This window comes from Echinops telfairi, unplaced genomic scaffold, assembly GCF_000313985.2.
Source record: "Echinops telfairi isolate 266 unplaced genomic scaffold, ASM31398v2 ScPeMD7_25;HRSCAF=90, whole genome shotgun sequence".
Classification (NCBI taxonomy): Eukaryota; Metazoa; Chordata; class Mammalia; order Afrosoricida; family Tenrecidae; genus Echinops; species Echinops telfairi.
The window spans coordinates 5,536,207-5,553,144 of record NW_022103922.1 but is presented as its reverse complement, the minus strand read 5'-3'; the positions used below and the strand labels follow the sequence as shown (position 1 = coordinate 5,553,144).

The 16,938-nt window shown below is 50.8% G+C and overlaps 1 protein-coding gene across 2 annotated transcripts in view; it reads left to right on the top strand.

Annotated features, from left to right (window-relative positions):
• Positions 1-16,938, top strand: part of RFX3 (regulatory factor X3) — a 176,905-nt gene that overhangs the window by 19,141 nt on the left and 140,826 nt on the right. For both annotated transcript variants that reach the window (XR_006680000.1, XM_004714454.2), the window contains exon 2: positions 11,279-11,403. Coding sequence is in view for 1 of the 2 variants with exons in the window: in XM_004714454.2 (XP_004714511.2) it covers positions 11,279-11,403 (125 nt within the window). In the remaining variant the exon portion in view is untranslated. The remainder of the gene's footprint in view (positions 1-11,278; positions 11,404-16,938) is intronic.

Here is a 16,938-nt window from a genome sequence, read left to right as displayed (position 1 = left end):
GGGCAGAAAAGAAGGCTGGCTCTTACTTTAAGCAACTTACAGATGAAAGGCCAAGACCACCTAGTCCCAAGATCCATACTTTGCCTGATGATGCCAGTAAACCCAAACCCAACCCACTACGGCAGCAAGTCCATGCCACCTCACAGGGCCCCTCCGGGAGGGGGCCATGTTGCCCCACAGGGCTTCCAAGACTGCTAGTCGTCACGGAAGCAGGCTTCCACATCGGTCTCCAGCAGAGTGGGCGCTGGATTCGAACTGCTGTCCTGAAGATGGTAGCTGGGTGCTTGAACCACAGCTGCACCAGGCCTCAGTCGATGTTTAATTTATTGAGAGCAGAGACCACCTGTTTGTCTCCCCCAGCGCGCCACTGCAGTTCCTGGCAGGAAGTTCCCTGGGAATGGTGAAACTTCAGCTGGGCTTTGACACTGTCCTTTGGACGGTGGGGTGTGTCCTGAGGGTAGGCGATGGAGGAACGTGCTCTGCAGAACTGTGTTTCAGGAGGAGGGCAGGGGATAAGCTACAGTGAGCTTTTCGGGAATTTTTCATGCTCCGGTAACAAACTCCTCAGCCTTCAAAACCCAGTATTGCGAGCAGCAGCCGCAGCACTTGTCAAACTCAACTCTCTTTGGGTCCGAAGGGAAGCTGCGAGACTCTGAAGGAACGAAGGACTGAGGACATGCCTGCCATGTTGGAAGAGAACACAGAGTAGGAGGAGGACCAGGAGGAAGAGAAGAGGGAGAGGAGGAGGAAGAAGAAGTTGATGTCTTGAGAGGCAAAGGGAAAGAGATTTGAAGAACAAAAGTGAATTTCAAGTGGAATGAAACAGTACTCATGGTCATCTAGTTGAGGCCGATGCACAGCCACCCTACAGGACAGGGTAGAGCTGCCCCTGTGGGTTTCCCAGACTGTCACTCTCTGTGGGAGTAGAAAACCTCATCTTTCTCCTGAGGAGCGTCTGGTAGTTTCAAACTGCTCGCCTTGGAGTTTGCAGCCCAACACTTAACTACTGTTACACCAGGGCCCCTAATGTAATAGTACAGTGAGTCTAAAATCCAAGCAAAGCTCATGGAATACGTGGATTAAAAAGTTGTTCCTAACTTGGGGAAAGACCATCTGAATTCCATGACAGGACAGAAGCTGATACCAAGGCCTCAGAATGGAGAATGCTCTTGAACCAACATGCAGAGCCTGCTGGGGACCTTTCCTCAGTGTGTAGTACTCCATCGGGGTTAACCCCCCCCCCCAATACACACACACACATACATACATACATACACACACACACACACACACACTCACACACACACACACACACACACACTCAGGGACAGACCACCCACGTGCAAAAAGAACATGAAGGAAAATAAAAATGCCTTACGTGGAATTCCACGTTTGGTTAAATATTCCGTGTAGACAATTGCTTCCCATCATAAAGAGTTTATAGTTAATCTTAAACAGATTAAGAACCTCACATGGGGTATTCAGTAAATGGGTGAGTTAGCCCGAGATATTCCACTTTAGGAGGAACAGCTGGCTCTACTAAAGGAAGGAGTCCCTAAGTAAACATTTGGAACTGGAGTGCATTAAATGCCTGAGACCCACGTTGGAAGGACAGTGGTGCACACAGCACACCACCAATCCCCCCCAAATAAGCATCAGAGGAACAATATTTTCAACTCGGTGTACTTAACGTATTTCGAACACGCGGGCTTTTACAGGGAAAGGACCTTGTCAGGTCTGGGAGTTTACTGAGTGGGCCTGAGTTTTCCCATCTGTTCTTAATCCCCTCCTTTGGCTAAGTCTTTATCACAAGAGTCTTGTTTGTTGGGTGTTGTTGAGTTGATTCCAACCCCCCTGGGACAGAGTCGAACTACACCCTAGGGTCTTCGTGGGAGCAGAACACCAGGTCTTTCTCACGCAGGACCTCTGAGTGGGTTTCATGACCAGCCTTTCTGTTAGCAGCCAAGCACTTAACTGTTTGCAAGTGCACACGTGTGCCTTTTTAGGATGAAAGCCACTGGGAAAATTTTTGGTTAGTAGTAGTGTGTTTTACAGCAAGAATATGTGTGTGTGTGTGTGTGTGTGTGTGTGTTTGTGTTAGATTGTGTCTAGATTCCACCCACTCGCATGAATGCGATATTGAACCAGAAACAGCAGTAAGGAGCGCGCAGTTTAAGATTCTGAGCATCTCAAGTGGGATATATTGTTTCCAGTCTTAGCGGTGTTGTTATCGAGCATTAATTTCTTCATCAGATGCAGATCTCCTTGAGCCTGCTATTTGAAGAGCTAGTAGCGGCAAAAGGCCTTGTGAAAAAGATGATAGATTGATTGATGGGTAGAGAGGAGGGGAGGTGGGGGTGGAGAAAGAAAGGTAGCAAGGGAGGAAGAGAGAAAGAAGGGCTATGTGGATAGGAGCATCTTCCGGGTGTGAAGAAAACGAGGCGTTTTCTTCCTTGCCTTTGCTTCCTGGAAGATCCAGAGGAAATCAGTTCTCCCCCGTGGGGCAGCACTGCCTCCCTGTTCCCTTTGAGTCGTGCCGCCTCGTAAGGTATCACACAGGACACCGAAGTGGACTTCCTTGCGTTTGCCTGTGTCGTTGCTGATCCAGCAGCCGGCTGGACCCTTTCTGTTCTCACAGGATCGGCTTCAGCTCTTTAGCACATGGAGCTACTCATTGATGTCCCTTTTCACCTAGAAAATACTTTGTCAACCGCTGGGTGCAGACATCTATTAACTAAGAGACGCTGCCCCCCCTCCACCCTCCCCACCTCCACCCCCTGCTGGCATAATAGAGGTTGCTTTGCTGACCTCCGAAAGGAGCAGGGTGAGGTCCTGTCAGGTACATGAGGCGTACCAGCAGCAGCGTGTGCACCGTGGGTTCCCGTGTGGACCTCCCGGATTGGGCGTGGGTTTGGCTCCCAGGGCTCCGCTGCGGACCAGGGCGCTGAAGCGTACCCTTGGTGGAGCCCGACCGGGGCTTGCGTCTGCCTCGATCCCGTACTAGTGACTCTGGTTGCTCTGCAGTGCCATCTTGGCAGGCCATGTATACCAGGCAGAAACACTGCCCGGTCCTACAGCAGCCATGGGTGTGGCCGCCGTGTCGGTCTTCCCCTTTTTTGCTGACCCTCTACCTAGTGCAGTGACCTTCAGGGACTGGTCCCTCCTGACGGCATGGCCAAAGCGCCTGAGATGAAACCTCACCATCCTTGCTTTTAAGGAGCAAAGCATTCTGTCCTCTCTGGAAGCCACACTTTCCTCTCCTATAGAATGGGAATACCTCCTTCCAGGGGCTGTTAGCAAGGCTGAGATACCTGCCAATCATCTCTTGCATGCATATGTTCAACAGATGGGAGCTATTATTTTATTGTGGGTCATAACGATGGCAGCGATAGGTCTGTAACAGACGTTCACTGTTTCTTATCTCTCTCCGTTCTTTACACAGTTATCATTAAGTGTCCCCATCCACAAGGTGCCTGCCATTCTCCACTCACTGCCATCGAGTCAATTTGGACCCAGTGGGTTTCTGAGCCTGTAGTTCGTTCCTTGTGGTTTGCAGCCCAACAGTTGGCCCACCATGCCACCAGGGCTCTCACTGCATCGAGGAGTAGGTGAAGCCATAGCGTTGCCTGTTAGACTTGTTAACAATCGTTGTTATCATTTCAGCTCAGTCCCTCCTTTCAGTGTGGACAGTTGGTGGGGGCAGTTGCTATTGAGTCTAGGCTGACATATGGCAACCCAGGTGGCGCAGACGATTAAGCGCTCACCTACCAGCAGAAAGGTTGGGCGTTCAAATCATCTCATGGGTGCCTCAGAAGACCGGCCCGGTGAGCGGCTTCAGAAAGGTCCCAGGCGTGAACTCCGGAGGGAACGGTTTTCCTCTGCATACGTGGGGCCACTCGTTGTGGAAGGCACGTGTCGTGTTAGGATCCGAACAGTGTCCACTGGTCTGTAGGTCTGGATTTCCCTCTTTGCTTCTGGCCACTCATCACCTGGCATCCAGCAGTTGACCTGTCCCTCCAAGAATGGGAATTCATCCAGGCCAGCAGGAGCTTTATTCTCCTCTCAGGAATCCACCCTCCCCACCCCCACCCGCCACTGCCCGATGGCAACTTCTCCGGGTAGCTTTTGGAGACAGGACAGCACAATAATTCTTCTATCATCCCTGCAGTCAGCTGAAGTTACGCATTTAATGCATTTTTGTGGATATGTAATCACTTCTGCTGACTAAACACACACACACAACAACCAACTCACTGCCATCCCATCATTTCCAACTTATAGTATCCCTTTAGGACTGGCTAGAACTGCCTCTGTGAGTTCCTGTGACTGTCCCCTTGAGGAGAGTAGGAAGTCCAGTCTTGGTCCCCCAGAGTGAGTGGTTATTGGTGTCACACAGCTGCTGACCTATTGTGAGCGGCCAGCGCATAACCACTGGGCCTCCAGAGCCCCCAAACCAAATCCAGTATGAGCATGAGAGTTTATTTTTCTCTCCCAAGAAGCAGTTTTTCATGATCTCTTCTGAGTCAAGGGAAGAACTTGTTAAGACAAAACCTTTGTCTGGAAAGGGGGGAGGAGTTGCCCAGGCAACCTGTGTGTGCCCCAGCAAGCTGGTTAGTCATCGGCGGTCCTCCTCTCTGCTATCACTCTTCCCAGGAAGGTGGCAGTCTATACTGCCATCATCCTGTCTTTTTCCTGCAGATCCACCTGGCACAAAAGATTGTTTTCCGTACACGGCCGGGCTTTTATCCTATAGGAAAAGCAGGAATGTTCTCTGTCTCTGCCTCCATTCCCTGCACGCACTGATCTGATCAAGCGCCGCAGTTCACGACGAAGACACAGAGCCGCGCTTTAGATCAGGCAGGCTTGGCGTTGGACTTGGGGTGATAGCTTCACGGTTTCTTCCATTTGGACTCGGTGTGGGATAGAAAGAGCCGGGTCATACGTAGACGAAAGTCACCTCCGTGGAGTCCATTCCACCTCGGAGGGGCCCCGTGGAACAGAGTAGAACTGCCCCTGTGCGTTTCCCAGGCCAGGCGGGTTGGAACTGCTGACCTTATGGCTAGCAGTTCAGTGCATAGCTCACTATGCCACCAGGGCTCCTGGGTCACGTGCAGTACTTTCTATTTGTAACTGAACTAGTCACTGCAATGCGCTTTCGCCAGACTTTCTCAAAACAAAACAAAACCAAGATTATTTTAAGCACATGCATCAAGTTATTTCAACCCAATATTCTGATACAACCCAATATTTTATATCACACAGTCTTCATTGAAAGTTACTTCCTGTCTACAGATTTACTAGAAGAAATTTAAAGCACCTTAGTAATAATAATAATTAAAAAAATCATCCCCCCAAAAAGCATCAGAAAGATGTAAAATTCCCTGATGGTGCAGCGGTCACACTTTGGGCTGCAAGCACAGAGTCACCATTTTGAAACCAACATCACTCCCCAGGAGAAAGGGGCTTTCTACTCCCGGGAACAGTTACCGTCTCAGAAACCCGCAGGGCCAGTTCTACCCTGTCTTATAGGGTCGCTATGAGTCGGCACAGACTCGATGGAAATGAGTTGAGTTTTATGTTCAGGAGAGTAAGTCTTGGCTTTTTGTGTCGTTTTGTTGTTTTTCCCAACGAGAACTGCCCATTGGGGCTGTGTAATTTTAATGAGTGTGGCGGGTGCTGTGGGCTGGTACTACTTCCACAGATGTGTTCTGCAATCCTGCCTCCAGCCAGAGCACAGGCAGTCAAGGCTTGTTTCTGTGCCGTAGCGCGCCGGTCATGTGCTTTGGGCATGCCCCTGGGGAAAGCCCGCGAGAGTGAAAGTTCCTAGTCTGTGTTTTATGAAGATTCATTTTCCATCGCGGACAATTGTCATTCTCTTCCTGCTGCGTAAGTGCCGCTCCTATCGTCCTAGCGGACCCCAAGCTTCCAGTTCACTCAAGCAGAGCTCCGTTAGTAGATGTGGTTATTCTAACCGCCAGCCAACTGACCCTCAGGATAATTTGGACTGGGTGGGTTCAAGCGGGATTTGGAAGTTGTTCTTTGGTCTGGGCATGTTAAACCCCAAAGAAGGCCAGAGACAGGTCCTTAGAGGAGCCCTGGTGCCTGCCATCGTGATTAAACCTTCGGCTGCTAGCAGCAAGGTCAGCCGTCGAAACTGCCCGCCTCTCCAAGGGAGAATGCTGGAGCTTTCTACTCTCACAACGCATTACAGTTGCAGAAACCCACAGGGGCCGGTCTACCCTGCCGTGCCCTATGGCACAGGGTTGCTGTGAGTCGGCATCAACTCAGTGACAGTGAGCTTGTTTTGGGGGGCTTTTATGTTCTGTGCAGAGTTAAAACCTACCCCCAGCCCTCCCTGCAGAAAGTAGTGCCGTCGGGTGCTGCCAAACCCAAACCAAACCCACTGCCATCAAGTCCTAGCGACCCTGTTGGAACGGGGAGAACTGCCCGCCCCTGTGGCTTTTCAAGACTGTAACCCTTCAGGAGATGAAAGCCCCGCCTTTCTCCCGAGGAAAGGCTGGTGGTTTGGAACTGCTGACCTGCAGGTCGCAGCCCAGTGCATGACCACTGCGCCAGCAGGGCTCCTCCAGGTCACTATGGGCCACCCAAACTTGGGAAACCCAGCTGTTTGGGAGCACACACTATGTCAGGGAAGGGCCCGGTGACAATGTGGCGGCTGCCACCTCCTCTCAAAGCGTGCAGTGCGCATGGGTATGGTTCTGCCCGATGAGCAATTGCTTCAGCCAGACAGTTAAGGCATTTAGTTGGGCATGTCCGTCGTGCATGGCAGGAGGGTGCCCACTGGGAATCTGAGCGGGTTAAATGATCTCCAGGAAGTTCCACAAAGACGCCGGATGCTGGAGGAGCGGGCAGTATGCTCGCCCCTTCCGAACACGTGGGCTCCGCTAGACTTTGCCCCATCAGGTTGAAGAAATGCTAATCTTGTCACATTCAGCAGTTGGGTGGGTTGTTTTATTATCCCCTTCCCCTCCCCAATATCCTTTTCCCTTCTCTGAGGGGTTAATTAGCTTTCTTTCAAAAGGTGGCTTATTTAGCCTAGACTTCCCATAATTCAGCCTGTGCTGGCTGGACAGAGCTCAGCGTGTTAATAGGCGGGCGTGTCCAGCTGCTTAATTAGCCAGAATAAAAAAGATCCTTTGTCACACAAACATCTGTTGCTCCTGACACACCTGAGGGCCGCATTAGGCAGGGATGAGTGGCCAGGAATGGCGTGCGTCTGTCTAGCAAGGATACGCAACTTATTCCCATCCGGGCGGCAGCCTCCACACGCCGCAGGGGTGCATTGAGCTAATCAAAATGGATTACCGGGGCTGTGGACGTGGCTGATCAAATATTCCTCGAAAGGAAGGCCGGGACAGAACCAGACCAGCCGAACGAATGGCTTGCCCAACACGAACCAGGCCCCAGAATCCACCACGGGCTGGAGCGCTTGGCACTCACGCATGCCCAATCACTAGGGGCGGGGCTGGGAGTGGGGGCCCCCAGCCAACCCTGGAAGGGAAGTGGACTGAAATGATCTGCTTAGGCAAATTTGGCAGGGAGGCCAGTTCCCAAACATTAACCTTCTAGTTGATCAGCTGATACATTAGGTCTTCCGAATTAGCCAGTTATGACACTCCGGCAAAAAAGGACGTGCCTGAACTGGACACAGTTGAAAGGCAGGAGAGAGGCTGGAGGACTTCAATGTTGGAGAGCCAGTGTCAGGCCGTCACTGTTGGGGTTGCAGATTTAAATATGCTGGAGGATGGCACCCCAAAGAGTTCGCTCCTACAGGCTAACAATCTCGAGCCCACCCTTGAAGCCCTAGCACCCTTCTCTCTCTCTGCCAGTGCGTGGATGTCACTCATAGCAACCCTAGAAGACAGGGTGGAACTGCCCCTGTGAGTTTCTGAGACTAACTGTTCTATGGAGTAGAAAGTAGAAAGCCCTGTCGTTCGCCCAGGAAGCGGCTGGTGTTTTCGAACTGCTGACCTTTCTGATTGCAGCCCAATGCGGAAACCACTCGGAGCCGGGACTTGGTGGGACTACCCTGGTTTGCAGGGTCTCGTTCAGGTTCCACCGTTGGCAGAGCCTCGTGCATTTCTCCCCTTGCCTGTCACTCTTGTGCTGTGACTGGAGAACTTCACGGTTTCCTTCTCTGGTACGGCTCTGCCTTACACAGGTTCCAGCTTTGGCAGGTTTTACACTACGTACAGGCTGACAGCCAGCATGGGCCGAAGGGCCAGACAGACCGAGGTGTGAATTCAGCTTCTTTTTCTGGCTTTGGGCAAACGGTTTACTCCCTGTGCCTCTGTCTCGTCATTTCTCAAGTGGGAATGATCACAACTCTGCCATAGGGCTCGTCTGAGGGTTCGAGGAGAAATGTTCTTAAAGCAGTTGACACAGTGCTCTTGGGAAAGACTTATTATTACTTGAGAGCTCCGGGGTGGTTGTGACCCTCTGAGTCCCGCTCTGAGAGAGAGCCACGGTTAAATGGTCCACGCTCCGGGGTCGCTGTGACTGTCGTCACCATCGTCTCCAAACCCAAAGAGGAAATGTCCACCTCCAGTCTGGAGGTAGTTCTAGAGTTTTCCTGAGGATTAAGTTTTCCTGAAGGGAGCCCCAAACTCAAAGGCCAGCGTTGGCCAGGCAGGAGAGTGGGTAAACGCCATTGAGTTCAATGCTTTGCCATCAAAGCATCCAGCGGTGGGGCTAGCCTTCCGAGTATTCAGATTTCTCAAGAGAACATGGAATATGGAAAGCATTTTAAACAAAGTTTTCTGATTTTGTTAATATTGGTATAATTATGAATTTTAGATGGTCACCCCCATAAGCCAAACAGAACCTGTGGGCGAAGTCTGGTAAGGTCACCTCAGCTCACCTGAGAGAACAGAGCATGCCCCACAAGACAGAAGTTGCACTTTGGCAGCTCGTCTTAAGTAGGCATGTTTTTCTGGCATCCCCAGGCACTCACTCATGTGGTCTTAATGCCAGGCTCCAGGCTCCAGTTGGGGTCCTACCTGCCAACCGGAGGCACAGGTGTGTGTGTGTGTGTGTGCGCGCGCATAGGTCTTCAAGTCTACATTACTAGTGTGCTTTGGAGGTCAAAGTTAATTTAAAACAAGTAGAGTTACCGTGGATTGTTCAGGAGATTTCGCACAAAAGTCCGGAGTCCTAGCTTCTTTCCCAAGATCAGAGGAGCTCGGCTGCGATCGGCCTCCTGCAAAGTCTACATGGTCTGGAGCGGAACGCTGGCTGCTCCGTAGACAGGCTGGCAGCCACGGTCTCCATCACGAGCATGCTGCCCCATCGACCTTGTCTCGGGACTAACCTGGAAACAGAAGGATCCTTGTTAGTTGACCATTTCTCCCATGACCTTTTGCTCGAGCTAAGGTTTATTTCACTGCCATAGGGTTTGGACCTGCAAAGGAAGAAAATGCTCACGGACTTAGAAGAAAGCCCATGCCCAGGGTGAGGCAGGACAAACCAGCCTAGATCCCCGGTGCAAAGGCCCAGCCCCGAGTCCTCTCACTGGCCCAAAGCGAGGCTGCCCACTCCCCAGGTTGCCATTTCCTCCTCTGTAAGATGGCAGAGTTCTCTCTTCAGAGGACCCCGTGTAAACTAGAAAGAGTACGGGGTAAAACATCAATGCCGTGGCCAGACACTGGGGATGGGTCCATGTTTTCCTCAAAAGAACTGTGCTCTTCCAGAATCTCCATAGAACAAAATGGCTGCTTACCAGCCCACTCACAGTGTTAGACCCAGGTGCGGTGCTGTCCTCTGACGACTAATGTGTATTGCGTTTCCCCCCAGGAAGGGGACATGAGGGTTCTGGGTACTGCTTAGTAGCCAAGAAATTCATATATACTCTGTTGACTGCTTAAGTAGCCCAGGGGGCTGTCCCGACCACGGGCCCCAGAAAGCTCACTTGTTTGATAAAGTGCTGCGCAGTGCAGCCCCGTGTTCAAGGAGAGGGCACCAGGGAGGCCCTGCCACGGTAATACAGCGTGTTGTGAGCCAGCAAAAGTACATTTTGTGTCTTTGTTGATGAAACTCCTTTCTATGGTGAAAGGGTGACTTGTCTTTGAGAATATCAACTGTAATTGATGTCTGGGTATCTCTGTGTGTAAGAATATAATGGAACGAAGATTTGGGCTTGGGCGGTGGTGCTTTTGGGTCAAGGGTTGGCCTGCTGACCTCGAGGTCCTCGGTTCAAACCCACTGGTTGCTCTGCAGGAAAAAGATGAGGCTATCTACTCTCATAGAGATTGACAGCCTTGGAAACTCTCTGAGTTGGAAGTGACCCAATGGCTGTGTTTTGTTTTATCTTATGATCGTGGTACTCCGTCATATTCTAGCCAGAGAAATTGACTAGACTAGATCCTTGGTAGAGTGGTAGGATATACCCATATGTTTCTGTACATGCATACGTTTATAGCTCGCTCGATACTTTCAAGGAGCTCTCATGGTGGTGGTGTTGCATTGGCTTGCTAACCTCAAGGTCAGCTTTTCAAAGCCACTTGTGGGAGAAGGTGAGGCTATCTGCTCCTGTACGTATTTACAGCCTCGGGACTGGTCCCCGGGAGTCAGGATCGATCCATAGCAATGCACTTGATAGTGATCTTAAGAGTCGAAAGACACCTAAGAAATAATGCCATCCTAACAGCCTATAAAAATGTCTAGAAAGGATAGCTCATCACAGATTTGCATCCAATTAGACTTTGCATTCTGAGAATTAAGAATTAGCTTGACATGATTTTCCATCACAGTTTATAATGGGTCAGAAACAGTTTGTAAGAGATGAGGCCTAAGAAGGTAGATTTCAATTCCAGCTAAGAGCTAAGAGGTACGCATGAGGATTTTAAAACAACAGCGTGGATTAGTACTTTTCTGTATGTCTTGAAAAGTGGTCAACATGACTATAGCCATGCAAGGGATACTTTGGTAGTTTGTTGGGTCAAGGAACCCTGGTGACATAAGGGGTTAAGTACTGGGTTACTAACTTCCAGGTTGGTGCTTCGAACCCACCAGCCTCTCCCAAGGAGAATGCTGAGGCAGTCTGCATCCGTGAAGGTTTACAGCCTCAGGAACCCCGAGACAGTTCTTCTCTGTCCTCCATAAGTCTCTGCGGGTAGGGGTTGACTAGGCAGCAGGGCTTGGTGTTCGGCACGCGGGGTGGGTATGTTGGGGTCAGCCTGGGATGTCAGGAACAGATGGATTGAAGACCACCGTGCCAAGAGAAGGCTTGACCCTTCCTTTCTCTTCTGATCTCTTTCAGAGGCCATCATGCAGACATCAGAGACTGGGTCGGACACAGGTTCCACGGTGACTTTACAGACATCTGTGGCTAGTCAAGCAGCAGTGCCGACACAGGTGGTACAACAAGTACCGGTACAGCAGCAGGTAAGGAGTGGTTTCCCGCTGCCGGCTCTGCCGCAGAGCTGTGTCCAGAGACCACTTGGGCTGCGCTGCCCTTCCTTGTTAGAGACGAGGATTACACCATTCACTTCTTAGCTCAAGGCAGCAGGTGCTTCTTAAGCATGTTGTGGGCTAGCCAGGCTCTAGGCCAGTCTATAGGTATGTGGCCATGAACACCTACAAGCAAGTCTCTGTTCTCTAAAGATGCCCCCCCCCACCACCCCCCCACTTCCCTTACCTGCTAAAGGTAAAGAGAGTAGTGGATTTTGTTCTTGACACGTGCCGCCCTCCTCCACCACACACACACTGCCCCCGACTTGCCCACCTTAATTCGGTTTCCTCCTCCTTCCCCCCCCCCCATCTCTTTTCTTTAATGCAGCTTCCTATTTCTTTCGCGTCTAAATGCCAGCCATAATTCCATTGTAGATGTATAATTGGCTCTCGGTAACCCTTGTGTGTGCCTTCCGGGCAGGGGTTTTGCCTCTGTGGTATTTTAGAAAGTGCCTCCTGCTTGCTGGTGGCTGATAAATGCTGTTTAATGAAAATAAAATTATCTTAAAGGTCTGGTGCTCTGACTCATCCCATTTACAAACCTGGGAGCGCAGTCATTACCCGATATTTACTGCCGGGCTGATTCATCCTCGGGGGGGCTGGGGGCAGGGGCACTTGGCTTGTTGGGAGGGAGACTGGCAGAATGATGCCATGCATCCCGGCTCATGCTGTTTTTGTTTAGCATGTAGACAGGAAGCACACTGCTCTGCCGGCCCTTCCCCGAAGTGGTGAGAAAATGAATGAGAGGGAGCCTGTGCTGGCAGCTGCCTCTTGAGGCGTGAGCAGAGCCAGTCATTTCTTAGCCTCAAGGAAACTCTTGGACAGATATTACCTTAATGGAGCCCTGGTGGCATAGTGGTCATGAGTTGGGCTCCTAGCCACAAGATCGGCAGTACAAAACCACCAGCGTCTCTGAGAGAGAAAGATGAGGCTTTCTACTCCCATAAAGAGTTACAGTCTGGGAAACCCACAGGGGCAGTTCTACCCTGCCTCACAGGGTCGCCGTGAGTCGGAATTGATTCAGGGGCAGTGAGAGTGCTGTTTGTTTTGGTTTGGTGTCAGTCATAGTGAAGAGGAGAGAGCTGCCTTTTCTGAAAGGACAGTGCCAGTCATTCAAGGCCCTGAGGGTGTCAGGAGATGCGAGTTTCAGACACACAGAGTTGAAACCACTGACTCTCAGCGTCGGGGAAGACACCTGAAGCCCGCATGCCCCGCGCACGCGCGTGTTTAATCATGCTTCCCGGTTTTTCTCCCTGTATTGTGGTGAAAATACAAAAAGGGAAAAACAAGGTAACACGGTGTTTGCCAACTCAACATTTTGACCCGGACAATTTGGTGACACAGATGACATTGATCCTGTCTTCTCGGTTCCCGGATTCTGGGTTCTAATCCTCTTGTTTGGACTAACGCTTTGGGTTTATTTTCTTCTGAAAGCTAATAGAATGCTTTGAAATGCCCATGTTTCTTGGAATTTCAAGGTAGGCCCTGCAGTTGGCCTGTTGTCACACACTGAGCTGGAACCCCAGTTGCTGCGCTGTTTCAATATCCAGCGGGTCAGATTTCTCCTCACCGTACAGTGATTGTTCAGTGCGTCCTACGCCATCAGCCCTGCTTCACAGCCTCCCTCTTACTCCTGTGGACACTTACTGTATTCATCTCTTATCTCAGCATACTCCTCTTCTGGCTCCCTAGCGCACATACCTATTCTGCCAATCTCTTCTGCTTTGGGTATCTTAAGTTGAACTGTACATATTGATCTTTATAAAAAAGACCTCATATAATTTTCAACCTAGTCATTACATTTTAATTTTGATCATTCAGCCTGCCGTGCTTATATTACCAGTCAAAAAAACCTAACCCACTGCCACTGAGTGAATTTTGACTGACAGCGACCCTGTAGGACAGCGTAGAACTGTTCAGGGTTCCAGGGCTGTAAATCTTTATGGGAGGAGACAGTCACGTTTTGCTCCCTCGGAAGTGCCTGGTGGGTCCAAACTCTTGACCTTTGGGTGTACAGCCCAATGATAACTAAAACCCAGCCCACTGCCACGGCGTGGATTCAGACTCACCGCGGATCTCTCTAGGGTCTTCAAGGCTGTGGATCTTAATAGGAGCAGACAGCTTCATCTTTCTCCCTCAGAGTTGCCTGTAGGTCAAACCATCAAAGGCCAGTTAGCAGCCCCGTGCTTAATCCAGGGCCCCACCAGGGCTCTCTAGCATTGCCATGCCTTTGTAAAGACTTTTCCAATCTAGCCACTGCCAAAGTGGCTGGGTTTCATGGTTCTGTGTCTTCTCCCAGAGCTTCGTACTGAGCACTCTGATCCGCTGCACTTGGGTCTGGAGGCCCTGCGCCCAGCCATCCTCCTGGAATCTCCCATCGTCACCATCTCGGAGAATTTCCTTCTCTCTCCTCTTTGTGTTGAAGATCCCTGGTGGTGCAGTGGGCTCTGCTCCCTGCAGGGTTGGCGGTCCAAATGCACTAGCCCGTCTGTGGGCTGCCTGTTCTTGTAAAGATGTAGTTTCCCAGACCTGTCCTTCTCACACACTGTCCTTTACATTCTGAGTCAGGTTTGATGTGATAGCCTCCAGTGGGGTCTCTGTGTTGGCTCTCTCTCCATGTATCCAAGTCTTGAATTTTTTCCTGATCTCCTCCTTCGATTTGGGGGACCACAACTTGCAGTTACTGCCTAAGAAATGGCATATGTTGGAGCTCCTGTATCTGAGAGGGATTTATTCTATCTTCATAGCTGCTGGGTGGTTGGATTGAGGTAGAGCTTTGGGTTTGGAAAATCCATTTTGTCTGGACTTTGAAGGGATTGCTTCATTGTCTTGCCCTTTTCTGGTTTGCTAATGAGAAGTCCAAAGCCGCTCTGAGCCCTGGCCCTCTGTGTGGGAGCTGGTACTATCGAGATGGTTCTGATTGACAGCAGCCCTATCTATGTACCACAGATCAAAATGCCGCCTCGTCTTGCATCACCCTCACAATCGTTGTCGTGTCTGGGCCAATGGTTGCAGCCACGGTGCTGATCTCTCTTCCTGAGAGTCATGCTCTTTCTCATGGACCAAGCCTGGCATCTCCCTCCGGGAACTGGTTCCTGCTGACTTGTCGCGAGATGCAGTCTCATTTCTGCATGTTCTTTCTTATCAAGAGAAACTTATCATTGCAAATAAGTTGTTGGGGCTGCAGGAAATATTCTCTGCGAACAATGTCCTGGAAAGGCCTTCCTTACCCCTCTGTTGACGGTGGTGGCGTGCCGAGTGGTGGCTGTGACGCGGGATCACTCACGGCGGGTGGGCTTCGGCAGGTCTTCCAGCCGAAGACAGCCTAGGAAGAAGGGCCTGGCCATCTACTTCTGGGGGGGGGGAAGGAAGAAAAAGTGAAATTCTTATGTCTAGCAGTGGAACATTGTGTGTGTGTGTGTGTGTGTGTGTGTGTGTGTTTTCCTCTTGAAAGTTAATAAAATGGTTTAAATTCCAGTTTCTTAAAATGCTGTAACTGGCTGTTTTGCTAGCACCTTGATGACCTTTTCCAAGCTGCACTTCCACGTTCTGGTCTAGAGATTTTCTTTTTTAATTTATAATCAGCTCCACTAGGTGATCTCTATTCTGGACTTTAAAAAGTTCTACCTTCAATTTCACCCTCCAGCCCATCTATTCCTGTTAATTTTGATTGTTGTATTTTTAGTTTTCAAAAGCTTTTTTTCCCCCCTCCTTAAACCACTATATGTTCCTTTCCACAGTCGCCTGCTTTCTTCCCATGCCGTAACAATACTCCTTTCCTCGTGGAGGTTCCTGGTTTTTAGGAATATTGTGATTGGGGTGGGGGAGGGGTCCTCCTCCCAGGGTCAGCTTCCTTGAAGCTGCTTTGCTCTGTGCGTCTCTTGCATTCTGACCTTTTGAGAGTAAAAGCTGTATTTTAAGGATCCCCAGTGGCATTGTGAATTAAGGCGTTGGACAACTAAGTGCATGGTTGGTGGTTCAAACCCACCAGCTGCTCCTTGATGGACAGGTGCAGGCTCCCCCTGTGTGCTGCTGTGAAGGCTTGCAGTCTTGGAACCCCATGTAGGGTCATGGCAGGTCCGAATCCACTTGATGGCAGTGGGCTTATCTACTGCTTCATTCAGCGCCAAGGAGCCTTGGTGGCGCAGTGGGTAAGCTGCCATTGGCTGCCAACCAGGAGTTTGGTGGTGAGAGCTCACCCGATGTCCCCCGATTTGACAGCCGTCCTCTGTAAGGACTGCAAGCCTTGGACACGGCCTGGAGCCGTTCTGCTCTGCCCTGTGGAATCCCCCAGACAACACACACAACATCTGTACTTTACAAGAAGCTGCTCTGAACGCATGGCTGGCCACTGTTGACGTCTGTCTGCTCTCATCTGACTGTGTCTTTTGCTCAGGGACCCCCAACATGTGGGATCTTTGTGTGCATCAAGACCACCTCTCCACTGTCCTGCTAGGTGGGGGAGAGCTCTGTTGCTGGCAGTCTGGAAGCTGGTTCCGGGAGGGGAATTGGACATCTCTTGTGCTGGTTCACGTGGCCCATCTCTTTTCCATGGTGCGTCACCGGCATTGACCTTTTATTGAGCAGCTCCACCAATGCTCCCAGTGCCGGGCTGTCACCAACGATAGAGAAGGCTCATCCCCTCACCGTGGGGCTGGGGGACAGGAATCTGGACAGCAGATCACGGCTCACTTGTTAGAATAAATGCCTGTAGCTATATTATAGACTGTATATTACCGCCACACTGGGGCTATCGTCTCTCCTGCCAGCTGTGAATAGAGGAGCGAGCGCGCACACCCACCATTCATGTCCTCCAGCCTGGAGGCCTCTGGAAACCCCACCCCCACCCCCAGGCGACATGTCGGGAAAGCATTGCCCTGTGCCACGGGGCTCACCCCAACATCCCTCCAGTGACCTCTTTCCTCAGGGACTTTCTCAGCAGGCGAGACCGTACATCTCTTCCCACCACGCCTGGAAGGTGAGAACTCTCATTTTCTCTTTGTCAACAAGGCGTCTGATTTCACGTAGTTGTCACCGCCGCCGCCATCGGTTTGTGTGGGATCCGCCTGCCCAGAGAGACCTCCAAGCTTCTTTCTTTCGAAGCACTTTCCCCACTCCCTCTCATTTCTTGTGTGTTCTTTCTTTCCTCTTTCCTTCCCTTTTATTCCAAGCCCAGCGGTAGCATGCTGGGAGTGCCCCTGGGTGGACGTTGTCTACCATCGAGAAGATGATCTTCAGGGTCGTGAACTTGGTCGCTGCCATACAGATGCCGTCTTGAGTTCTCCGGCTCCAGCCTCCTGTCCACTGTGAACCTTGTGGCACAGGTGCCAGAGGTGGCTCCTTCTGGGGGCAGTGGGGGGACATTAAAAAAAACAAACCATTTTATTAGGGGCTCATACAACTCTTATCACAATCCATACATACATCAATTGTGTAAAGCACATTTGTACATCCGTTACCCTCATCATT